This window comes from Gorilla gorilla, chromosome 13, assembly GCF_029281585.2.
Source record: "Gorilla gorilla gorilla isolate KB3781 chromosome 13, NHGRI_mGorGor1-v2.1_pri, whole genome shotgun sequence".
Lineage (NCBI taxonomy): Eukaryota > Metazoa > Chordata > Mammalia > Primates > Hominidae > Gorilla > Gorilla gorilla.
Window position 1 is genome coordinate 61,768,288 of NC_073237.2, and position 27,006 is coordinate 61,795,293.

Below are 27,006 nucleotides of genomic sequence, written 5' to 3' on the forward strand. Positions count from 1 at the left end.
GTGTGGTGCTTCTCAGTACATAATTGCAAAAAAGCGGGGTTTTTTTAAGTATGGGGTATGTCTTAGTTATTCCTTCTGTTGCAGGTATGAATTTGCTGCAAGAATCAGCTTTTTTTTTTTCTAAATTGAAAAGATTTGGCTAAGCTGCCACCCACTAGAGGTGGTGGAATATTTTCAGTAGTGTCTCTAGAAGTCCCTCCCTCTCTCATGCATCATGAAGAGTCCCACAGGGCTTTAGCTGCCAGAAAAAAAATCAAGGAACAGAGTCTTTAATCTTTAGTTCACTGTGATTGTCAAAGAAATGCTCATTCCCCAAGCCCTTTGGACCCTCAGAGGCATTCCCTTCTGTTCCACCTTGTATTCCCCTACATTGCGGGAGTCCTGCCCCCCACCCCCCACTTCCACCTCCACTACAGTCCCATCACCACCTGCAATGCTCCCTGACACCTGGAATGCTTTCCCTCTTGGATATCTCAGGTCCATTCTTCAAGGATCCCGGCTTTCCTTTATCTTTCTTTTATATTCTTTTAAAGTCTGTTCTGTCTTGCTGATGAGCCAAGGGGTGAAGAAAAGGGGAAATACCTCTCATTCTTTTTGTTACAGCTATGAGAATGAGACTGAATTAATGCCTCAGTATATTATTCGCTCATGCTTCTATTTTTTGATTATCAGACTTGGGGGAGATTTTCTCAAAAGCTCCTGCTGGAAGTATTTGAACAAACTGTTAGAATGTACTTTTAATTTTTTTCCATTAATTCCTAGGTAATGTTTCTTGATTTCCATTATTTCTTATTTTTTGTTTCATCTCTATGAAAAGGACAGAATGGCTAAAACGAGCAAGTCTGGAGTTTGAGGTACAGCTGTGTGCCACTTAAAGACAAGGATACATTCTGAGAAATGTGTTGTTAGAAATCTGTTTCGGCCGGCCACAGTGGCTCACGCCTGTAATCCCAACACTTTGGGAGGCCGAGGCGGGCGGATCACGAGGTCAGGAGATTGAGACCATCCTGGCTAACATGGTGAAACCCCATCTCTACTAAAAATACAAAACATTAGTCGGGCGTGGTGGCGGGCGCCTATAGTCCCAGCTACTTGGGAGGCTGAGGCAGGAGAATGGTGTGAACCCGGGAGGCAGAGCTTGCAGTGAGCCTAGATCGCGCCACCGCACTCCAGCCTGGGCGACAGAGTGAGACTCTGTCTCAAAAAAAAGAAGAAGAAGAAATGTGTTTCATCATCGTGTGGACATCACAGGGTGCACTTACACAAACCTACATGGTACTATACACCTAAGCTATATGGTATGGCCTGTTGCTCCTAGGCTACACACCTGTACAGCATGTTATTGTGCTACATAACTGTAGGCAATTGCAACACAATGGTCAGTATATGTGTATTTAAACATATGTAAACAGAAAAGGTACAGTAAAAATATGATACAAAAGATAAAAAATAGTACTCCTGCCTAGGGCACTTACCATGAATTGAGTGCAAGACTGGAAATTGCTGTGGGTGAGTCATTGAGTAAGTGATGAGTGAATGGAAAGGCCTAGGACACTATGGTATACTGCTGTAGACTTTATAAACACTGTACACTTAGGTTACATTAATTTTTTAAGTAATTGTGCTATGACATTATGGCTGCAATGACATCACTAGGTGATAGGAATTTTTAGCTCCATTATAATGTTGTAGAACCACTGTTGTATATGTGGACAGTTGTTGATTAAAATGGCATTATATGGCCCATGACTGTATGTTACACTACTATTCCATGAGTGTGTTTATTCCACTTTTCCCCAGATCCTTTTTTTAAAAAGATTGATCTTGTGAATACTTATTTTCCCTACTGTATTAAGAATAATGCATGTGGGATAACATTTCTTTTGAGGCTAACTCCGAAGTCATTAAATGGCCAAAATCCCTGGTTGCCTTATAAGACAAGGGTCTTTAAGACCAATCCCTGAAAATGTTCCTTTATACAAGCTCATAAAATCTGTTCTATCTTTTCACTCCCTACTATCAGCCCATTGGTCTGGTCTGCTGAGGAAACTGAAATAATCCACTGTTAATAATCCTGTAGTGGATCCTGCCAGTAGACTGTCCGAATCCCCACCCTTGCCTCTTCAGTACACATTGTCTGGCCTTCCATTGCCAGCAGATGGATCTTTTTCTGAAAGTTTCTCTGATGCCACTAGATGCCACGTTGATGCTCATATAGCAGACCAGAAATATTAGGGAAATACTACCCCCACACCCACTCTCAGAAGCAGTCGTCAACCAATGACTGATGGGAGTTCATCTATGAATGCCCCAGCTTCTGGGCCCCTTGGGTGGGCTATCTCTGAGGTATATGTACTACATTGGTTTCCAAAGTTCTCTAACAAGATGGATCTTCAGTTACCCACAATGGTAAATTGTTTGACAATGAACACTTTGTTGGTTATCTTCTGTTCCCTGCCTCACTCCCCATTCCCAGACAGACATTCCCAGACTAAGCCATTTGCACTTGAATCTTTGTTTTAGGGCCTTATTAAGACCTAAACTTCCCTCCTGCAGAAAGACAACACAGAGGTCTCTTTCTGAAAGACAATTTCTGCCATCTTCCCCCACCCAGAGCTACCCCAGATGCCTCTCCTGACTGCCAGGCCAATAACTGAGGTCAAATCCCAGAGAAATACCGGGCCTGATGAGGATACAGAGATTGTACCCTAAAGGACCTGCAACAATTACCTACAGCATTTACTTTCAAGAGTTGGGGAGTTCTCAGGGGCAGAACTATGAGAGTTCTTGACCAAAGGGCTGGAAGACAAAAGTAAACAAGCAAGAGTGCATTGCCTTGGGGTCACTTTCTTGGGATACGGTTTTTAGCACCCTGGTAAGGCCCTAGGGATGGGACAAACCCACTGCTATGTGGCTTTCCAAAGCCTAGTAAAAGCAGTGCCCAGTTGCTGAGCAAAGGTGAAATGCCTGAGTTGCCACAGCAGATGGTAAAAAAGATGGAAAAAAATAGATGGAAAATAAGATCAGAAACAGTTCACATTCCTTGGAATGAACAACGATACTCATTTACAGTTTTGCACCAGGGCTATGTTAGCTCGCCCACCCTCTGTCTTAATATAGTCCGAAGAGATCTGGACCATCTGGACATCCTGTAGAATATCACATTTGATCCATTACATCAATAAAATGAAGACATGGCTGCTATGCTAGGAATCTTGGTAAGAAACATGTGTTCCAGAGGGCAGGAGAGAAATCTTACAAAAATTCAGGCACAGGCCACTTTGGTGAAGCTTCCAGGAGTCAGATGAGAATTTACACAAAGTATAAACATTTTCACGTGCTAATACCCATCAGAAAGCATCCACTAAAGGAGAAACATTGAACAATTAAGTAGACAAAATATCGTGGCCAGTTGACATTGGTCAGTCTTCAGCATTGGGCATGATGGACACATGAATAGAGTGAACACAGTGGCAGAGGTGAGGGCTACAAATGTGCCCAACAGCGTGAACTTATACTCACCAAGGCCAATCTAGCTGCCAATCTATTCCTCTAAATGTAGACGGAAGACTCTAAATGTAGAGTCTTCCAGCAACAGGAACAAATGCAGCACTCCTGATATGGCCCTATTTCCTAAAGAGACCAACAAGCCACTCAGTGGCAACTTGACAACATTTGGGCTCCTTTTATTCTGGAAGGGCCAACAGTTTCCCCTCAGCGGGATAGTCTCATTCCAAATATGAGTTTGCCTTTCCCACCCACAGAGCCTCAGCAAGCATCAATATCCAGACGTTTATGCAGTGCATGATCCACAAGCATGTAAACCTATGTAACATAGCATCCAAACAGGGGCCACAACTCACAGCAAAGTGGGCGCGGAAGTGAGCCCATGGTCGTGTGATTCCCAGATCACATCACAGATGCTCCATCAAGAGGCAACCAACCCACAATAGAACACTGCAGTGGCCTATCGAAGGCACAGCTGGAGCACCAGTTTACAGGCAATAGTCTACAAAAAGGAGGTGCTATCCTCCAGAATGCAGAATAAATAAATCAGAGATCTCTATAGAGTGCTATGCTCCTAATAAGAATACATGGGTCGAGAAACCAAGGGAAAGAAGCAGGAATCATCATTCTTACCATTATTCTCAATGGCCCTCTGGGGAAATGCATGTTTCCTGTCACCTTAACTCTGGGCTCTGCAGGTTTAGAAGTCCTTGTCTTCAAAGGAGACACACTCTTGCCAGGGGACAGAGCAAGAGTTTCATTGAACTACGGATGTCTCCTGGACATTTTGGACTCCTTGTGTACAAGATTAACAGGTAAGAAGGGGCGTCTCCATCTGGGCAAGTGTGATTAACTCCAATAACTAGAGGAGATAGGACTGCTTTTGGTCAACTGAGACATGGAGGAATACATATAGAACCTAGGCGATCCACTTAGGTATTTCTCATTTCTCCTTAGCCCCCACTGTAATGGCAAATGAACATAGGAAGCAACCCTTGGCTTAGAGGCTATGATTACTAGAGTCTCAGACCCTGTAAAACCAATGGTTTAAGTCACATGACCAGGTTAGTGATCAAGACCTGCCAAGCTAATAGCCAAGGATGAGGTGAATTTAGAATGGATAGTGCTGGAGTGAGATGATGAGTACTTGCTGCAGCCCCCAGGAGACTATACTTTGTCCCCCTGGTCTCTCTCTTCTAACATTCCCCTCCTGAGCAGAGGGCCATGGGAACAATGGAGGAGCCGCTCCCCAAACACAGATGGAGAAATAGCCCTGTGCTGTGTGAGGGGTAGACCCTGGCAGACATGGAGTGAACTGCTCCAATCTCCTTTCAAGAGAGAACCGGCTGTGAGAGGTGTAGTTAGCTTATGCCTCCAGCTGCCACAACTTCAGCATCCACCGCAGCATTCATGCTGAGGCCATGCACTCCCTGGGTTGCTCCCAGCCAATGACTGAGCACAGCAGGGGTACTTGAGCTGGGCCTTTCCTACTCAATTTAGCTTTCCTTTAAGGAGAAATCTTTGCTCTGCAGTGCCATGCTGGCCTCGCCGAGGCTTTCTCAGAGCTTTACTACAGCCTGAAAACTTTCTACCACATCCTCCTTCCGCCTCTCTCTCGACACACGTCAGAGCTGTATCACAGTATCAGGTGCTCCCTATTTACTGCTATTTCCTCTCCCCTCATCTTATTGTGAAGTTTTTCTCACAACATGTCTCTTGGCCTAATTCTATCTTGACATCTGCTTCCTGGAGAATTTAAATTGACATAATAGGTTTGAGCAAGTGGGTTAATTTTTTTCTTTATCTTAAAAGGAAGAGGTAGGCTGGGCACAGCTGCTCATGCCCATTAATCCCAGCACTTTGGAAGACCGAGGTGGGAGGATCACTTGAGGTCAAGAGTTCAAGACCAGTCTGGGCAACATAGCAAAACCTGTCTCTCCAAAAAAGAAAAAAAAAAAGGAAGAGAGGAATATTGGGTAGGTAAGTAGAGCTAGATCATTATTCTAAGTACCAACATGAAATTTCTATAGTTTTAAAAAGTGGGAGGAATAATTAGAAAATTCTTTTTTTTCTATTTTTAACTTTTTTTTTATTATACTTTAAGTTCTAGGGTACATGTGCACAACGTGCAGGTTACATATGCAAACATGTGCCATGTTGGTGTGCTGCACCCGTTAACTCGTCATTTACATTAGGTGTATCTCCTAATGATATTCCTCCCCTCTCCCCCCAGCCCATGACGGGCCCCAGTGTGTGATGCTCCCCACCCTGTGTCCAAGTGTTCTCATTGTTCAATTCCCATCTATGAGTGAGAACATGCGGTGTTTGGTTTTTTGTCCTTGAGATAGTTTGCTGAGAATGATGGTTTCCAGCTTCATCCATGTCCCTACCAAGGACATGAACTCATCCTTTTTTATGGCTGCATAGTATTCCATGGTGTATATGTGCCACATTTGCTTAATCCAGTCTATCATTGATGGACATTTGGGTTGGTTCCAAGTCTTTGCTATTGTGAATAGTGCCACAATAAACATACGTGTGCATGTGTCTTTACAGCAGCATGATTTATAATCCTTTGGGTATATGTCCAGTAATGGGATGGGTGGGTCAAATATTTCTAGTTCTAGGTCCTTGAGGAATTGCCACACTGTCTTCCACAATGGTTGAACTAGTTTACAGTCCCACCAACAGTGTAAAAGTGTTCCTGTTTCTCCACATCCTCTCCAGCACCTATTGTTTCCTGACTTTTTAATGATCGCCATTCTAACTGGTGTGACATGGTATCTCATTGTGGTTTTGATTTGCAAGAAAATTATTCTTTATTCATATTTGAAACAAACAATTTTCTTATTTGTTCACCTAATAAAATATATGCTTGGTTATCTTTATTGCTCACAAATTAGGGAAATCACAAGAAAAAACTAATTGATACTTTCCAAAGGAAATAACTTTTATCAAGCCTGAAAGCAGAATTTTAAAAACTTAAAATGCCAACATATTAATTGTTCTTATCCTAGACAAAAAACTGAAGCTAGTATGTGTTGCTTGAGGAGTTTTGTTTGACAAAACCATAGTGTATTATAAATGCACTGTGTATAAGTGACAATTCTTGGGCTTTAAGTGATATTACCTACTTTTTATTTCATTTCTCCATCATGTGCTGACACAAGCTTTTATTAAGGTGAGACTACTACAATCAGATAAACTTACATCTTAGCCATGTAATTTTCTGCTGCTCCAAAGTTTGTCATCAAAGAAAGCAAAATAGGACAAGGTTAATAACTGTGTTTACTAGACAGCAACTACAGCATTATGAATGCTCAATTAATGTTTAGACTACATTAGTGCACTTTGTAGCAAATGTACGATATTGGAAAACATAATGCACACTATTCAGAAGTAGTTCTTTTTCACTAAAGAAAAATGTGTTGGCAACTGCTCCGTTTCCATGGATTTATGATTCTAATAGGTCCTGAAAATAAAGCCCAATCCTTGCCAAAATATCACTTATGCTTTATATCAGTAGCATGCCCTCTATCTCTGCTTATGCATTTGAGAAACAGAAAAACAACACAATTCGTTAAAAATCCACTAATTAGAACTCCAGAGAACTGATTTTGGGAAGGGGAAGATGTATGGGAGCTGACACCTAACCTATTTTATTTTTATGGAAAAAAGAAAATTGCACAAAATTATGTGAAATTGAAAAAAGCAGCAAACATTTTCCAGAGTATGTTTGAAAGTGTATAGTTCAAATTTAAACCATTTTTTAACATCTAATAGTATTAAATCACTTTAGGAGAACTCAATCAGCAAGAAAGATACAATTCTCTCCAATGTTCTACTTACAGAGAGAAGCATATTGTATATTTAATTCTTAAATTCTGGTGCCTGCAATACAAAGAGGAACCAGGAGATTTAACCCCTAGTTAACTAAAAAATCAAATCAACAGGCCCGGAGCAGTGGTTCACACCTGTAATCCCAGCACTTTGGGAGGCCAAGGCAGGTGGATCACCTGAGGTCAGGAGTCCAAGACCATCCTGGCCAACACCGTCTCTACTAAAAATACAAAAATTAGCCGGGCCTGGTGGCGCACGCCTGTAGTCCCAGCTACTTGGGAGGCTGAGGCAGGAGAACTGCCTGAACCTGGGAGGCGGAGGTTGCAGTGAGCTGAGATCATACCACTGCACTCCAGCCTGGGTGACAGAGCAAGACTCTGTCTCAAACAGACAAACAAAACTTGAACCCCATTCCTTACATAACTGGGTCTTAACCTTAACTGCACATTAGCATGATCTAGGCATCAAATTCTCAATGCTCAGGTCCCATTCCAGACCAATTAAATCAGAATTACTGCTACTTAAAGAAACAAAAACAAAAACTCCACAGGTGATTCAATGCGCTGCCCAGATTGCTATCCACCACCTGGGATACTATAGTTATTTTAAGTTTTAAACCAGATTAGCTTAAGTCACAAATTAAAACTCTACTGCTGGATAAAAGCATATTTGCTAAGTGATCTTTAATTTTACCAGAGAACTAGAAAAAGAATGAAATCCAAATGCCTGGTTAACATTACGTCTGATGGTCTTTCAATTCTGGGGTGGCCGTGTAATCCAGTTCTTGGCACTGAAATAGAAGGGAGACTCCTGTTGGGTCTTTTCCTTCTGGGATAAAAGGACAGAGCCCCACTGGGAGGAGAAAGTGAATTTCATTTCTTTCTCCACGTTCACTAGCCCTGAATTCTTAGATAAATATGGAAACTGAGGAGTTCATCTTGCAATCAAAAAGCAGTAAATGGGACAATAATAAGTCAACGTTGAGGATGGTGGTAGAACAGAGACTGGAAGAGCGTGGGTCTTTGATGACATTGTGTCATTGAACCACAACAACCAAGTACCTTCCAAATTTTTATGTTAAGAAAATGATAGCTTAAGCCACCATTAGCTGAACTTTCCGTTATGTGAAGTCAAATGTATTTCTTTTTTTCTTTTTTTTTTTGAGGCAGAGTCTCACTCTGTCGCCCAGGCTGGAGTACAGTGGCACAATCTCCACTCACTGCACCTCCTCCTCTCCAGTTCAAGCGATTCTCCATGCTTCAGCCTCCGGAGTAGCAGGGAGTACAGGCATGCACCGCCACACCTGGCTAATTTTTGTATTTTTGTAGAGATGGGGTTTCGCCATGTTAGCCAGGCTGGCCTCGAATTTCTGGCCTCAGGTGATCCACCTGTCTTGGCCTCCCAAACTGCTGGGATTACAGGTGTGAGCCACAGCGCCCGGCCCCAAAGTATTTCAGATGGGTACACCTTGGTTCTCTCTCAAGCTACGAATACACCTGGCTAATTTTTGTATTTTTGTAGAGATGGGGTTTCGCCATGTTAGCCAGGCTGGCCTTGAATTCCTGGCCTCAGGTGATCCACCTGCCTTGGCCTCCCAAACTGCTGGGATTACAGGTGTGAGCCACAGCGCCCGGCCCCAAAGTATTTCAAACGGGTACACCTTGGTTCTCTCTTAAGCTGCGAATCACTCAACATTTACTATTGGCTAAGAACTTTAAGATATTATCACTTTTAAGCCTCACAGCAACTCCAGAAACAAGTGTTGTTATTCCCATTTTACATATGCAGAAACTGAGGCCCATACAAGTTAACTATCTTGTCCTTGGCCATACAGAATTTAGATTGTAAGCCAGGTTCCTTTGATTCTAATCTCAATGCTCTTCATTGCATTGCTATAGTACTGTTATTAACCTCTTGGATGTGTGCAAGTCTAGTTGCTCTGATTAAATTGTGTATCACGCAAGAAGAGCATCTTAGGCTTGTAGGAGTACACCTAGTGGTCTACATTTAGATCATTAGATATTTGAAGAATTAATGGGTTTGCTTGACAAAAAAAAAATTACAGGATAAACTTTTTTTGTGCTGTTCTGCAAAACCACACGATGCTTTCAATTCACTCCAAAAAAAAAAAAAATCCAAATCAATCCACTTTCACAGAAGACTTGATAAAAACGTTTTTAATAATAATCAAGAGCTTTGATATGTGATAACATTTTTTTTTTCCTCCCTGGTGAAAAGGCAAATGAATAGAAGGGTTTTGGTGTAGATGCTTAAGGCAACTACATGGACCTATCTTCAAGGATATGGGGTGCTGCTATCTGTCGAGTTGAAAACACAAACGTATCCCTTCCCAGGGTTGTATGATAGGGTGTATTTTGCAATTTCTTTTTCTTTTTGGCCAGCATTTACTTGTCAGGTGTCTCAAGGTGTCTAATATCCCCACTACTATGCTATTTGCCCAAAAGGCACAGCTGATGGGCCTCCTGCAATTCCTGTTCCATATTCTCTTCTCTTAGCATTTACTGAATTATTGAAAGCAGTACGAGGCAGCCACGTTGAGTTTAGAGTCAGGCTCACTGGACCAAAGCTACTATGTTTTGTCTTTCTCTGTAAAATGAGAAAAGACCTATTTAAAACTGTTCTTATGAGACTTAAATGAGCTGAAATGTAAACTAGTAACAGTTAAGGTAGACAACAAGAACTTATCAAGTATCTATGTGCTGCATAGTGAGATAAGTGCCTGGAAAGTAATGATGGCCCCTGTCATCAAGAAGCATACAGTCTACTAAATTACCAGTTTCAACTCTAACTCCTTAGTGGCCAGAAAACGGAGTAAGTTGGAAGATAGTAAAATCTGAAGTCTGGCACCAGGGATCAAGTGCCAGTTCCTCAACTTTACAGATGCAGTGGGTTGAATAGTCTCCAAAAGATATGTCTATGTCCTAACTCCCAGGACATGTGAAAGTGACCTTATTTGGGAAAAGGGCCTTTGCAGATGTGATTAAGGACCTCCAGATAAGATGATCTTGGATTATCCCCGTGGACTCTAAATTCAATGTTCAGTGTCCTAAAAACACACAGAGAAGTGGCACAGGCACAGGAGAAGGCCATCAGAAGACAGGCCGAGATTGGAGTCATGCAACAAGAAGCCACGGACCGCCTGGAACCATTAGAAGCTGAAGAAGCAAAGCATTCTCCCCTAGAGCCTTCAAAAGGTGCAGGGCTCTGCCAACAGCTTGATTTTGGAATTCTTGCCTCTAGAACAGTTAAAGAATAAAATTCTGTTGCTTGACACGACCAAGTTTGTGGTGTCAGTTTCTTCATCTGGAAAATGGGGCATATATCCTAACCACAATCTTATTTCCTGAAGTATAAAATGGAATAACAGCAGTTTCCAGGCACGAGCAGACACTAAAAATGGCAAACATTTATTGAGAGGGTTCCATGCTAAGCGCTTTGCACGTATAACTTAATTATTTCTATTTTATTGATCAGGAAGCCAAAGCTCATAAAAACTGTAATTTTCCCAGAGCCACACAGCTAGCAAGTGAAAAAAACGGGATTACAATTCAAATCGACTCACAAGATACCCCTTTTATCCTCCACGCTGGACTGCTGAGGAACTATGCAAATTAACACACTTTAGAAACTTTAGCTACTTCAATATTTGCTCAGGCTACGGAATGCAGGCCTCTTATTAACCGCGCCAGCCAAGTCTCTCCTTCAGCAGCCTGTTCTGCCTCGCAAGAGCTCTCCCTTTCTTTCCAGCACGGAACCCACAGGGTTAATGACGTCATTTCCCGTGGCCGTTGTCGCGTCCTTTGCCCGACGGATTCTTTCAAGGGCCAAAATCCTCGCGCCTCAAGAGGAGGCATAACAGCAGCGGACCAATAGAAATTCCGAATTTTTGTATTCTCTGGTAAGCTCCACCTCTTAGTCCCTGATCCGCCGCGGAAGATGAAAAAAAGCGGCCCGGGGGCGGAGCAAGGCAAGGAAGCGGAAGCGGAGAGGCGGTCGGGATCCGCTGCGCGAGCTGTGTCTGTCCCACGTGTGCGGTGAGTGTGGCAGGCTCAGCGGTCGCTCTTGGGAGGGGTTCGCACCCTGCCGGGCGCTGGAGGTCGGGAAGGTCTCTCGGGGTTGTTGTCCACTGGGCAGTCTCCTCTGGCCTGTTTCTGGGCTAGGAGTTTGGGACTGACTGGAGCCTGGTAAGAAGGGCGGGACTCCAACCTCTCTCCCACCACGTTGTCCTGCGTGCTGGGTTAGATTGGACTAGCTTCACTCTAGAATCCCAGCCCGTGCTCGGCCTGATGAGCCTGTCTGTGCTACTTCACAAAAACCAACTCCAGTGCTAGGTGGTGTGCCTGAATGTACGCAGATTATAAGTGCTGGGAGGAAACGAACTGGATGCTGAGTTGGGAGATAGTGGAGTCTGAAGAAGTGATCTTTAAACGGAGATCTGGAAGCTCAGGGAGTACTTCAAGCAGAGGCGATAATGGGCTAAGTTCCTGAGATGGGAGCTAGGAAGGAGTATAGTTAGAGTACAAGATAAAGTTAGCCGGATAGAGTGGAACTAGGTTCTGTAGGGCTTTGAAGGTCATGATGGGGAATTTTTTTTTTCTGTACAATAGGAAAACATTTCCGTTCCTATTACCATGTGTAGAAAACATTGAAGACTTGTAAGCAGGTGAGAATCATGAATAGGCCCTGGTTCTCTTTAGAAAATGTTTTACATTTGGAAGCTCAAGAGATTGTATTGGTAATATTTTGCATTAGGGTGGTGACGTAAGGGACATTTAAGAGAACTAACTTATGATTCAGCGTGGCAGAGTAGAGAGGAAAATGTCAAGGGTAACTCAGATTTCTTACTTGAGCAGTAAAGTAGATGATGTGCCATTGGCTGAGATGGAGGACGATAGGGCAGGGAAAAATAGTATATTGTTGTTTGTGGGGCAAACAACAATAATATAAAGAACAACATAGAGAATTATGTTTTGGACATATTAAGGGTAAGGTTCCTGTTAGACACATAATTAGAGGTATCAGATAAGCAGTTATACACAAGTTTGGACCCCAAGGAGAGGTTCATAATGGAGACATGATTTGGGAGTACTCAGCATAAAAAGCCAGGAGATTGGATGAGACCATCTAGGGAGAAGTGTGGAGAGAGAAGGGAAGTTCCCTAGGACAAAGATTTGAGGAATACTAACATGTAGAGGTTGGTCTATAAGAAAATGTCATTTAAACTGAATTTTAAGGATGGGTAGAAATTGTGTTGGTAGAGAGAATGGCTTTAAACTTCACTATTCTGATAAAGAATAGTGGCTTCTGTGTGGTGGTGATGAGTAGGGTGAATTAAGACCACATTTTGAATGGCTGTGAATGCCTGAGTTGGAACTTTTTCCTGAAGGCAGTGGGAAAGCTTTGAAGCTATTGGAGGGAGCGTGGAAATGACATGAAATAGGTGTGCTACTGGAAGGTTAATCAGGCAGCTGAAAGTGGATCAAAGCAGATAGGATCTAAACAAAACTGAGCAAGAGGTAACAGGAGCCTGAATGGGGTAATAGAGGGAAAGGAAAAAGGGGAGTGAATTCCAGGAGACACTATGGAATGTGATGATTCATTACGAAGGTACAGGGTTCCCAAGCAAAGCAAATTGCATTTTGCCCAGTGCAAAAAGCAAGACTCAAAAAGTTACATATTGTATGATTCCATGTATAAGAATGCCATTCTGGAAAAGACAAAACAGGAGTGAAAACCTAATCATTGGCAGTCAGGAAAGAGGGAAGGAGTTGAATACAAAGGATCTGTACCAGGGGACTTTTTAGAGTGACAGGACTTTTCTGTAAGATACTGTGGTAGTGGATGCATGAGTCTTAGCCATTTGTTGAAGCCCATGGAATTATACACCAGAAAGAGTAAACTTGACTATATGCACGTTTAAGAAATCTGCCAGCATTTCTGGGGATGGAATGCAGACTGTGACAAATCCGTTAAACTGTGTTATAAACATGTAACTTCACTAAAGAGGGTGAGGGGCCGAAGGGCTGATCTAAGTACCTTTTTTTTTTGGCCTGCAGCAGTAATTGCTGCAGGCGGAATACACTGACTTGAACGCTAAAGTTAGCAAGTAAAACTTAAGAGGAGGTAGGATGTCTACATGTTCTCCAAACATCTTGTCTGAAATGTTTATTAATTGCTATGGTAGTTTAACATTTGAAATAGAGTCTCACTCTGTTGCCCAGGCTGGAGTGTAGTGGCACAATCTCAGCTCGCTGCAGCCTCTGCCTCCTGGGTTCAGGTGATTTTCCTGCCTCAGCCCCCTGAGTAGCTGGGATTACATGTGTGCACCACCACCATGCCCAGCTAAATTTTGTATTGTTAGTAGAGATGGGGTTTGGTCTTGAACTCCTGACCTCAGGTAATCCACCTGCCTCAGCCTCCCAAAGTGCTGGGATTACAGGTGTGAGCCACCATGCAAGCCTCTAAGTAACTTTGGAAAAGTATTCTGAATGGATACAAAAAAAAATTGTACATCAACTCTGTACTGTCATTGTAAATTTATTTCTCATGGGGTACAGGTTAGCAATTCTGAAACTGTGCATGTATAGTAGGGTGGAACATGTGTATAAATAAATTGTAGATGGTGGGAAGCAGGTTGCTCACTGTCAGAGAAAGAAGTTACAAATGAGCAAGAGGAGATGCCTAGAGGAAAATATGTGGTGCTTCATTAGATTTGGAAACATCAGTATGAGCTTCATGTTATTGTAATAGATATAAAAATAAATATAGGTATGTGCATATGCATAAGTTAATATACATATATGTGTTTCCTGAATCTGTCTGCTGAAAGGACATAGAAACAGGGACACCTCAGTGACAACAAGTGCACCTAGCACTCAGATCTTGGTTTTTAAATACGATTCTTAATGAAAGGAACCAGGATTCCTTGGAGAAGTGGCTGATTTCAGCACTAGGTTAAGGAAAATACAGAATGAACCTGGAGCTAGTGCCAGGAAATAAGGGTGTGCTTTAAAAAACAAAACGAACAGTTGGGCCATGTCAAAAGGACACAGAAGCAACCTGAAAAACTTCCCACTGGCTGGAGCTAGAATTATTTGAGCAACAAAATAACAAGGGTATTGGATTATAACCAAGGAATGAAATAAATATCTGAGACTATATGATACAAGTAAATAGATGGAAAAGATGGGACAAGTCTTCCTTACAGAAAAGTTGAGAATAACAAAGGCAAAAGTAATAAGAGAAATAGAAGATAACCATTTAAATGCAGTAATTGCTGCAGGCGAAATCCACCGACAAATGCTAAAGTTAGCAGGTAAAACTTGGGAGGACATAGGATGTCTACATATTCTCCAAACATCTTGTCTAAAATGTTTATTAATTGCTGTGGTAGTTTAACATATCCCTGGATTCTTTATTACCCCTCCTTCTGGGAAGTGGAGGTAATTTTCCTCTGACTTTGGGCTGGACTTGGTGGCTTGGATCTAATAAAGATGGAAAGGTTAAAGTGGCAACTTTACAGTGGAGAAACCTGGAAAACACTACTTTGACCAAGTGAACACGGTTAACATAAACAGTAATAAGTCATGTTAACGTCATGTACCTCCTGATAGAGTACTACCAGAAGAAAGCTTGACCTCTGTTAGTTTTCCAAAAAATGTGTAGCCTTAGCCTAATCATGAGAAAACATCAGGCAAACCCCAAATGAGGAATATTCTACAAAATACAAAGGAGACTTGATGGCCAGATTCAGTGTATCCTGGTACAGAAAGAGGATATTAGTGGAAAAACTGGTAAACTCCAACTCAACTCTGTAGCTTAGTTAATTGTGTGTTAACATTAGGGGAAGCTGGGGAAAGGGTGTATGTGAACTGTGTATCTTTTCAACTCTTTTGTAAAGCAAAAATTATTTCAATATAAAAGTTAGAACAAACATACAGAGAAAACATGTAAATGAATGGATTCTTAGAAAACTACAGGTGTAGAAGAGCTGAGAGATGCAGGTATGGTTATGATGGCCATAGCCAAGTAATAATGTGACCTTTCAGTTATAAATACTCTGAGGAAGCTGAGTAATTTAGGGGCTGTCCATTTTTCAAAATCATTAGAAAAGTCTAAATTAGAACAGCACTTTCCAGAGTACTCCTTGCAACTCTGCTGTTCCCTTGTGATGTTCCAGGAAAAAGTGGTTCAACTGGGGTTGGAAAATCCTGCATCCTTTAGCCTTTGCTTGACGATTGTATGTATTAGCAAATTAAACAATCTGAAAAGCCTTTTCTTACGGGCTGATTGTTGTCATTTAACTTACTGTTTCCCAAATATATTTTATCCCAGAACCCTTCTTTTCTCTTATGGTAATATCCTGAGAAATTAGTTCTTGAATGGGCAATTCTAATGTAGAAATATCTGGTGTTGTCTAGGGATCGCTAACATCTGTTGTTTACAGTCAGCTTTCAAATGAGTTGATCGTCCAACTTTGGAAAGTGGAGAAATGAGCCAAATGGCTTTTGATCTTGATCTGTTCTGCTGCTTTCAGGGACCTTGGGTAGGTGAGGGGTTATAACTTGTTTATCCTGTGCACCATGGTGTCTCAGTAGCCTGTAAAGCGCCTATTAGACAGATTCCTTTCAATGAAATATTAACTGTTTCAACATCTTATTTTGGAGTTCACTGCCAATTACTTGGCTGCGTCTAAAACAATCACAAATTAAACACTGGATGCTAATCTTTGTTTTAGCTATGTTGGATTGCATAGGAATCTTTCAGATAATCCTTTATTTTCTTATATTAAATGCATGTAGTGGTACATGCAGCCTATTGTTTGTTCCTGGCTTTTTAGGCTCCAAGAGATCAAGCGATAATTTTGTCAGTTATTCATCCCCTAGTCTTCCCAGGTTACAAAATGCAAACTCTGATGCTTATTATACTTAGTGTCAATAGTGGTCTATTTTTAGCCAGTACTATTGTGGAAGTGAAGTGATGCCTCCAGAGATATCAAACACTGGCCAGGGTGTGTATTGTTCTTAGTTTTTTTATTGATACCTTGTTCATTTTCAGTTTTAAAATCTGAGTCAGTGATTGCAAAATTGCTGGATTTAAGTAGTTGTCCATTCTATATCTGGCTGATTTGTATTGTATTTGTAGACTGAAGGACTAAATGTGGCAACGACTATGAAACAGCTCTTATTTGATGAAGAGAACTGCAGTGATTGTTTTTGGTTTTGGTTTTGGTTTTCCAGAGTTGCTACGATGGAAGTCAAAGGGAAAAAGCAGTTCACAGGAAAGAGTACAAAGACAGCACAAGAAAAAAACAGATTTCATAAAAATAGTGGTAAGATATGCTTCCCATATGGGTGTTTGGCTATTATAATTGGGGGATGGGAGGACATGTAGTAAATTTCAATCTGTATTCATTGGCTAGGATTAGGATTAAAATAGTAGGAAGAAGTATGTGTTATTGTGTATGAGTTAACATGTTGCTCATGACATTTAGACACTTAAGAAATTGCAAGAATGATTGAGGAATGCCTTATTCATGAAAGACTCCTTATCTCAGTTGTTGCTGCTGTTGCCTCATTTTATTCACACTAGTTCACCATACATTTTATTTTAACATTTGATAAATTAGGACTGTTTAATACATACTGCTTATAAGCCAAATACTTTTAGGTTCAGAATTTATAATGGTGATGTCTTTATTCTTCCATCAGGTGTCAGTATTGTAAAACAGAAAAGTCAAGGAACTATACAAATGATTAATGTTTCCTTAATGTTAGCCATTACTGTTTGCATCTCATTTGTTAGGTACTAATTTGTAAGCCTTCTTGATCAAAAGTTTTTGTTAAATAATTTTAATATAGGCTTTAAAATTTTCTTAAAACTAGAAAATTTTAAAATTAACATTTTAGATGTCCTTATGATATACTTTCCAAATTTCAAGAATGTTCAAGAAGTCATTCCTTAAGACTTCTTTTGTTATTGAACTCTTGAAAATTCTGTGTAGACCATCATTAAAGCAGAATACAAAGGTATATAAATAATAGCTCTGCTATATGCTTAAAACTAGAGAAACATACCAAAGTGACCTCAGTGTTTATCTTTAGTGGTAGAATCATGGGTAGCTTTTATTTTACATTTCTCTACTCTCTAGGTGGTTTTATAATCAAGGAAAGAATTTTTTATTTTTGTTTTGATTGTTTAAATCCAGTTCTACTCAAAAGGCTATATGTTGCATATTTGAGAGTAAGACATGGTATTAGGATTAAAAAGTATAATTTTCTGTAATGAATATAATCCAATAGATAAAAGAGATTTGGGCCCAGAATCATTGAACTTATAATTATTATTGTCACTAGATTCTGGTTCTTCAAAGACATTTCCAAGGAAAGTTGCTAAAGAAGGTGGACCTAAAGTCACATCTAGGAACTTTGAGAAAAGTATCACAAAACTTGGGAAAAAGGGTGTGAAGCAGTTCAAGAATAAGCAGCAAGGGGACAAATCACCAAAGAACAAATTCCAGCAGGCAAATAAATTCAACAAGAAGAGAAAATTCCAGCCAGATGGTAAAAGCGATGGTAAGTACTGATTCGTTCATGCCAGAACTAGTGCCTGAACGATTATGCACAGGGACTCTGGAGGTGCGTTAGAAACCTCACATTCTTATTCCTTGGCAGGTAACATTTTGGGACAGGTAGATGGCTTAAATAAACAACAAAGCATCTTTCATGCTCACAATTTTCCTCTGGTGCTTAGAGTTTCTTATTTCTTAGCCCTTTTCTGAATTACCTTAGCCATGGAGTTAAGTTAAATTATAATGGCTTTATACAGTGGAACCTCAATAAAACATTTCTTTTTATAAGCTAAAATTTATTTGTTCATCGAACGGGTATTTGAGTTTTCTATGCGTTGTACCAGGAGATAGGGCAAAACACACACACACACGCACACACACAAAAATAATCAGTAAGGATACAGGCCCCAACTAATCATAGAATCTGGCTTTAAAGAATCAGTCTGTCCCCAGCTAAGTGTCAGCCTTGGTTAAGGATGCTTTGGTGAGCAAGAAACATACAGACCCTGCCTTCACAGAGCTTAGGCCAGTCTAATACAATAAACCCATCTGATGGCGCAGATCCATAGTAGTTCCAGAGAAGGTGTTGTGCACACATGACAGATTTGATTTTAATTGGTGCAGGACAAGTTGCTCACTGATTGGAAGTATTGGCAGGTCTCGTGCTTGTCTGTTGAAACAAACTGCCCATCTCTGTCAACGATGTTCAGTGGGTCATTTCTAACCCAGAGCTTTGCTCTCTATTTTATAACATTCCGCTGTCGTGCTTTGTCCTGTATTGATCTCAAACAAGCAGTTTCCAGGTTATGTGGATTGTCATATCATTACTTTCTTTGCAACATCCTGAGAATTTTTCTGGTGCCTTTTATTCTCTTTTTCTCCAGCACAGCATGTCTTAACACTGCTCCTTTGTTGCCAGCTGAGACCATTGGGGATGGTTTTCTCAGTGCCATCCCCTAGTCCTGGTGCTTGCTTTTTACCCTGCCTAAGGGCTGCTTACCAGAGGGACAGCAGCCTTAAGACAAGGAGGTAGGGAGAGAGGAAGGAGGGGAAATGCCATGGTTTCCCATTAGGGCTCCAGGATCTTTTTATGCTCCAGTCTTGATCTTCTCTTTTCATTTTTTCTTTCTCCCTCATCTTCCTCCTCCCCAATTGCCAGCAGTTTCTCTTCCAGCTCTCTTTTCTACTTTTTCTTTCCTAGCCTCTCTACTAGATCCCAAATCTTTCTTTCTCTACTGGAGTTTTTGATGCCTGCATTTTAAACACATATACATTAATTTCTCACATTGATATGAGGAAAGTTATGATTTCTTTTGCTATGGGAGATATGTTCCTGATATCTCAAAATGGGACTCTTGATTTCATTTTCTCATATTTTTGTATCAGTAACTAGACTGATAGAATAACATGAGAGATTGGTTACTAGACAACCCCCACATTGATAAATGTACTGCAGCCTAGCATGACATATGTCAAGGGTACCCAAATATTTATGGAATTAAATTAGCCCTGGATCAGTTCCTATCCTCTATTGTATAGTAGAAGATACCATATTAATATAATGGTAAATATGCCCTCTGTTGCCTATAATCTTTTGTATTACCAGACAGGGAATATATAAGTAAACAATAAAGGAATAATAAATACATTGTAGTATATTGGATAGCCATTAAAAATTATGTTCTTGAGGAATGTTAATTTCATGAGCAAACATAATCTAATCATATTGAGTGAAGGCAGATTCTGAATTTTTTTCTTTTTTGAGGGTCTCACTTTGTTGTCCAGACTGTGAAGTGCAATGGCGTGATGATGGCTCAATGCATCCTCAACCTCCTGGACTCAAGTGATCCTCCTGCCTCAGCCTCCCAAGTAGATGGGACTGCAGGCATGTACCACCACACCCGGCTAATTTTTTAATTTGATTTTTTGTGGAGACGGGGTCTCCCTGTTTCGCCCAGGCTGATCTCAAACTCCTGGCCTCAAATGATTCTTCTTCCTCAGCCTTCCAAAGTGCTAGGATTGTAGGCGTGAGCCACTGCACCTGGCCACTTTTTGAGTTTTTAAAGATTAAAACATGTATGGAGAAAAAGCAAGAGGAAAATTATCAGTGGCTATAGCTAGGTTTTGGTTTTACAGTGTTTTTCTTTTCTTTTTTTTTTTTTTTTTTTTTTGCATTTTTCCCAGTTTTTTATAGAGACAGGGAGATAGTTAGAAGTGACTAATTCCCCCAGAAGATTCTGTGCCAGATACTCATGTAAATAATACCCATTTTAGTAAGTTGTTCTTTGTTTGGCATCATTAGTTCAATTGGTAGGTTACTTGGATTTTGAAGACAAAAAAGTGGTGATAGAGAGATATTCGACTTTTATAGTATCACTCTGTTTGTGGCGAACTTGGAAATTTTGGTTGTTCATTGTCATGACTAAGACAGCAGAGGGTTGTTTCTAGGTTTGAATCCTAATTCTACCATTGCAGGTTGTGTGGCCTCAGATAGAGAGCTCAACTGCTTTGTTCTTTTTCCCCACCTTGGAAGGGAGGGTAATATTAATACCTACCTCTTGGAGTTGTTGTAAGAAATAAGTGACTTAATATACAGCAGCACTCAGAACAGTGAATTTTCGAAGTTGTTTTTCTTGTTTTCATTTGGACTAATTTTTGTTTTCATTGGAAGTTAATTATACCTAAAGTCCAATGATGTCAATCTTAAAAAGTAGAGTTTTATTTCACAATTGAAAAAGATATTTAAAATATTTTAGTTACTTTTGTAATTCTTTTAGTGTCCTTTTCTCTTAATAGGTATCCTGTTAGAAGAATTAATGAAGATTTAAATTTAACCAAATGTAAAATGTACAAACTGCTCAGAAAGCAAAGTGAAGTATATATGGGGGATGGTATGTTCCCTTTTTAGCTTCCAGAATGAGCATTGATCCTGATTAGTGATTGCCCTTTTTACCTAATTTGTATTGGTTTATGACACTTAGAATGTTAAATGTAATTGAAAATAATTTCTATAATAACTAGAATCAGCAGCCAAGAAGCCCAAATGGGATGACTTCAAAAAGAAGAAGAAAGAGCTGAAGCAAAGCAGACAACTCAGTGATAAAACCAACTATGACATTGTTGTTCGGGCAAAGCAGATTTGGGAGATTTTAAGAAGGTAATTCTACCTAAAGATGCCTTTGTTAGTCCCTTTGCGACAGTGGAGAAGTCAGTGTACCTTGTAAATAGTGAGAGGTCCTAAAATAAATGACATAGCACTTAGGTTATTGAGGGGGTCCTCATGACTCCCCATTAGAGACATCAGTATTTGGAAGTCTGCCCGTCACAGAAGTGTGTAGAATCATTATGATGGCATCAGATATGCTTATGAAAATGTATGAGGTTGAAATAAATTTGACATTCTTCCTGAGAGATTTCTGAGAAAACGAAGGACAATTTCTTATCAGCTAGATTTTGAGATACTTCAGTATTTGATATCTTAGATTTGTTTTATTATTTTTTTTACTTCTGAAGTTCTGGCTGTTAAGATTTGGATTGATACCTAAAATTATACCTTTTGAGATGAGTTTCTGCCTTTGAGAAAATTACTTTTGTCTGGCTGCTCTGGAATAGTAATTTTAATGGCAGAGGTTTGCTGCCTTAGAAAAGAAAATCATGCTGAACTTGGAGAACATATACTGGTACGGTTTTTAATTTTGTGCGTTTAAAATAACTTCTTTATTTAAACTATGTTTCCTTTCCTCATTTGTAGAAAAGACTGTGACAAAGAAAAAAGAGTAAAGTTAATGAGTGATTTGCAGAAGTTGATTCAAGGGAAAATTAAAACTGTAAGTAGCATATACTCATTGTTGCAATTTTAAACAGTTGAAGTTGCCTCACTCTCAGGAGTAGCTGACCATTCATGACAGATGATCTTGTCATTGTTTCCAGTGTATTTGGCCAAAAGTTTTAAATATCTTCCATAACACTGAACTACATAAAAATTTAAAAGTGAGGGACCTTACTGCTAGGGAGTTTTGAAAAGATTATCAGTCTTTTCAGTCATTTTTAAATAATTCTTAAAATAAGCCAGTGTTCCCTTAAAGTTATCTTGAGAAGTTTATTAGTTCAGTAGTATTTTATAAATGTCTTGTTCTAAACTCCATATAATTTAGTATGTTCTCAGTTGCCAACTTTTTATATTTGTGATGTGAACATATTACTTCATTCTTTTCCTCCATGCTTTTGTAAACATCATGCAAAGATCTTTAACTAAAATATAATCATTTGAGAATTCTAAAGTAGTTTTCATTGTTGCTGCTTAATCCTGTTTTGTAATAAATTTCCTGTGAGACTTGTGTATTTGGATTAATACATAATGGCTTGGAAGACAACAGATTCTCATAGTTTTACGGCACCTGGAGGGGCAGCCTTTGTCAAGTCAGATGCATAGGTCTAACCAGATGCTATATTACAGTTTGAAGGAAAGTAGCAAGTCATCAGTTGCTGTTTTCTTATAAATTCAGCAGGATCTTTTTACGATAGAACTGCCCCCTCAGCTCCGACAGTTTATAAATTTTTCACTCAGGATTCTTTCTCAACTACCCTGAGGTCACAGCTGTATGACCATGGTCTTAGAAGTGAGTTTGGTATTCAAATCCTGGCTGGGCTGCTTAAAATATGTGTGCCTTTAAACAATAACAATAACCTATTTATTGATTATTTACTATAGGCTAGGAATTGTGTTAACCAGCACATGCATTGTGTCGTTTACCGTATGTCATCATCCCTGTTGTATATTTGATGTACCTGGGACTCAGAGAAGTAAGATTCTTCCTCGGGGTAATAGAGGTAGCGAGTTCCTTCTCATAACCTTACTTCCCTCATCTGTAAAGTGGGAATAGTAACAGCTCATTCTTATTGTTGCTTTGAGATATAAATAAGAACACTATGTTTAAGGCATTTATGTTGGTTATATAATAGGTGCTCAATATGTGCACAAAAACAGCCTTATTTTTTTAAGAGATACTTCAGAGATGTCTTACAAATCTTGAAATTTATGACTTTGATGGAAGTATACACTCATCTTCTGATTTGTTGGAATTCAAAAACTTTAGAGTGAGCAACAAATAAGCACTTTTGAAGTAGACTGGTACTGTAGCGTAGTAAAAATAATTTTGCATGATGGATGATTAGTGGAGGGTGCTCTAGAAAATTGATCAGTGGGTCCTTCCAACAGTCATGAGGAGGAATGGGTTAGAGAATCAGATTCAAAACACAACAACTCTTCTAGAAATATAACTGGATATATGTGCAGGAATTATAATGAAAATGTGACAAATGGATGATTAACTTATTATATAATTGCCAGTGTGTATGGATATAGTTGTATTTATTTCTTTAGGAAGACTTTTAGATTGATCTTACAGGTATACTTCTGGTTGCCAAAGCCAAACATTCTTAGATCACTTATATAAAAATCATACAGTAATAGACCTTTTAAAAAGAAATATTTCCCTTTTAGGGACGGTAACTTATCAAAGAAATGAGAAGTATAGTCTGTATAATCATTAGATGGTTTGGTTTGGTTTGGTTTTAATTACAATGAGAGGAGTCTTGCAAAATGGTTAAATTTATCCTTGCCTCAATGTCATTATTAATTGTACCTATCAAATATGGTAGGCCTCAAAACAAAAGAATGATGTTTTGTATAATTAAAAAAAGTAGTTCTCAGTAATCTAGGTTTGATTTTATTCATGAAGACTACCTTTTTTCTAACAAGAAATTCCAGAAGAGGTCACAGTAAATTAATGAGAAACATAACTCTCAAAAGAGAATTAGTCTAACTCAAACTTTTTCCTGCAGATTGCATTTGCACATGATTCAACTCGTGTGATCCAGTGTTACATTCAGTATGGTAATGAAGAACAGAGAAAACAGGCTTTTGAAGAATTGCGAGGTATTTATTACACACTGAAGATTATGTTATCATTTGTAATAAGTCACTTGTTTTCTCTTAAAATACCTAAGACTGTCCTAGAAAACAATTTTTGTTTAGGTGTGTCTTCTCCAGATCCTTTTTTGTTTTTATTTTTTCCTTGCCTGGGACAAATTGAGAATTATTTGTGTTTCCAGGATTGTGCATTTATTTAGTTCCTCCCTTTGTTTCCAGAGAACTGAAATGAGATCTGAAGTCATTGTAATGTATTTTTGTTTTTCAGATGATTTGGTTGAGTTAAGTAAAGCCAAATATTCGAGAAATATTGTTAAGAAATTTCTCATGTATGGGTAAGTTGTTTTATGTATAAAATACATTTTTTCTTTGTCTTTTGAAGACATGGTTTCCAACTGTGCTCAGATGCGAGATAGGAAGTCTGTGGTCTTTATAAGTAATAGTAATGGCTCTCAGCAGATGCTGGTGTTGTTTTTAGAGAGTATCATCTTAAATACAATTATTGAAATTAATGTAAAATTATGGTACTGCCTTCATTCCTAAAAAGATACATGAGAGATGTCCTGCAAATCTTGAAATTTATGACTTTGATGGAGGTATACCCTCACCTTCTGATTTGTTGGCATTCAAAAGTTTTAAAGACAGAGTGAGCAACAAATAAGCACTTTTGAAGTAGAGTGGTATTGTAGCATAGTAAAAATAATTTTACATGATGGATGATTTGTGAATGTTTATCTTGAACCTCTGGAAGAAGAGAAATAGAATAATTAACTTGTAATTTAGCCACCAGTATTAAGAGGGTAGAGACTGGGGAGGGACAGGTGAGTAAACTGATACAGGGTCAGTGGGTTAGAAAATGTCAACATGGGAGAATTTCCTAAGTTAAGTGGAATTAGTACTTGTCTTGACCAATCTTTTTGAGTGTAATAATGTGCTAGAATATGATAATCAACAACAAAAAGTATAATATATGCAGCTGACAAAATTTTCAAAAATGTATTCCTAGCTGTAGTTTCCAGCTGTTTGATTCTTTTAGGATATAGTTAAAATACTTGTGATTAAGTCCCATCTTCAAAAAGAATCTTAGAATATGATTTTCTATTTCCTTGAATCTTTTACTTTTATCTTTTTTCCTGCCCTACTGTTTTTTTCGAGCAGAACAGTTTAATAGGAAATGACATTTATTGAGCATTTACTATGTGCTGGCCACAGCTTCTCAATGCATGCTAGCTCATTTACTCCTCAGAGTGACACAGATTGATGAGTTGGTCTTGGGAGAAGTAAGTTGTGTTTTGTTGTCACCCAGCTTTCTCCTTCTGTCATTTATTTTTTCCATGATTGTGTTGCGTTTAGAAGTAAACCACAGATTGCAGAGATAATCAGAAGTTTTAAAGGCCACGTGAGGAAGATGCTGCGGCATGCGGAAGCATCAGCCATCGTGGAGTACGCATACAATGACAAAGCCATTTTGGAGCAGAGGAACCTGCTGACGGAAGAGCTCTATGGGAACACGTTTCAGCTTTACAAGGTGACATCTCCAGGAGTCTTTTTCTAGTATTTTTACTTTTTCGATATGCTCTTCCTTAACTTCCGGTGCCCTATTTTTTGAGTGTATTTTTACTGTGGCTGGTTCTTTAAGAGACCATCTTATGCCCTTGATTTTCCCTCATGCTTTATTTTGTTTCTGGTGTAGTGAGCAAGTTTCTCTTTCTCCAGAGCATTGGCTTTAAATCCCCTTCAATTCAAACTTTGTTCCTGTCCTGAGTGCTCTGTGTGTAGCAATTCAATACTTCTATTTTTACAGTCAGACTGAAGGAGAAGACTCCCAGTAGTTACCAAAGTTTTGTGACCACCCCCAACCAGCTCTGGCTGAAGTGTATTGGGCTCTCTGTTGCTAGCTTCTCCTGTGTTTTTTCATGTGCATGCATTGCCCTTCTTCAGATTGTATCTGGAGATGAAGGGGAATAGAGACACCTAACCTTGGATAGAGTACAGGGATTGGATCTGAGAATTGTTAGCAGTGGGACTAGCTGGTTAAAGAATCTATTTCAAACCTTGGAACATAAATGCACACATTTGTCTGAAGGGATATGGATTGATTCCCGGGTTGCCTCCATAAGCCAGGTTCATTTCTTGGGTTGAATTTGTTGCTGTACTAATTTTGTTAACAGTTCATTATATTCAATAGGAATAGCCAACTAATTATAAAACATGTGGTGGCAAGAATTTGTGAAGTGACTACTTGATATCATAATTAGGCGAGAGCTAGGTGCTTGGCAAGTAACTATTAGCTGGTTAACTTGGTTGGCCTGGCTCTTTAAATGCACTGATAGATACACAGACTGAGAATCAGCTAATCAGGTTACTCCACAAGGATATACAGCAGAGCTTTCATTATGTAAATATGGGAAATCTTAAATTTGTTAAAACTTACTTTAAAATGACTAATTACTTTTCTTTTTCCTGAAGTGAAAAAATTGATTAAATTTAGAGGGGTTTGATTGTTTTGTTTTGTTGCAGTCAGCAGATCACCCAACTCTGGACAAAGTGTTAGAGGTACAGCCAGAAAAATTAGAGCTTATTATGGATGAAATGAAACAGATTCTAACTCCAATGGCCCAAAAGTAAGAAAGTTGTTTTTGTTTTGTTCTTAAGAAATGACATTCAAAGGAGGAAGCTTTTACATAACTGTTGCCCAGAAGAGGTAGCTATTTCCTGCTTACAAGTATTAATCTGTCCTAAATAAGAGTGCAAAAGTGTTGGTTTGAAACCATTCTTGGTGCAAAAGATTTCTTTTTCTGATATTGTACCCTATAAAATGATAACTAACATGCATTCGTGATTTATGAGCTTTTTTAAGCAATGAAACATTCTTTCCCCAAATAAAATGTTACATGGAAGCCATGTATACTAAACAGTTTCACAAATATAATCTGTTATTCAAATTTGGTTGTAAGCAAGGTACAGTGGCCCACATCTATAATTCTAGCACTTTGGGGAACCAAGGTGGGAGAATCACTTGAGGCCAAGAGTTCAAGACCAGCTGGGGCAATAGCAAGACCCCATCTCTACGAAAAAATAAGAAAATTAGCCAGGCTTTATGGCATGTGTCTATAGTCTTGGCTACTTGGGAGGC

The 27,006-nt window shown here is 39.3% G+C and overlaps 1 protein-coding gene across 3 annotated transcripts in view; it reads left to right on the forward strand.

The window, feature by feature from the left end:
- Window positions 1-11,133: 11,133 nt before the first annotated feature.
- Window positions 11,134-27,006, forward strand: part of PUM3 (pumilio RNA binding family member 3) — a 39,905-nt gene continuing 24,032 nt past the window's right edge. The window contains exons 1-9 of one of the 3 annotated variants that reach the window (XM_004047753.4): window positions 11,134-11,402; window positions 16,608-16,699; window positions 17,724-17,942; window positions 20,960-21,095; window positions 21,690-21,765; window positions 23,783-23,876; window positions 24,139-24,205; window positions 25,224-25,398; window positions 26,391-26,494. In XM_004047753.4, the coding sequence (XP_004047801.3) occupies window positions 11,305-11,402; window positions 16,608-16,699; window positions 17,724-17,942; window positions 20,960-21,095; window positions 21,690-21,765; window positions 23,783-23,876; window positions 24,139-24,205; window positions 25,224-25,398; window positions 26,391-26,494 (1,061 nt within the window). In that variant the 5' untranslated portion in view covers window positions 11,134-11,304. The other 2 variants (XM_063696435.1, XM_055351115.2) reach the window with 2 other exon arrangements.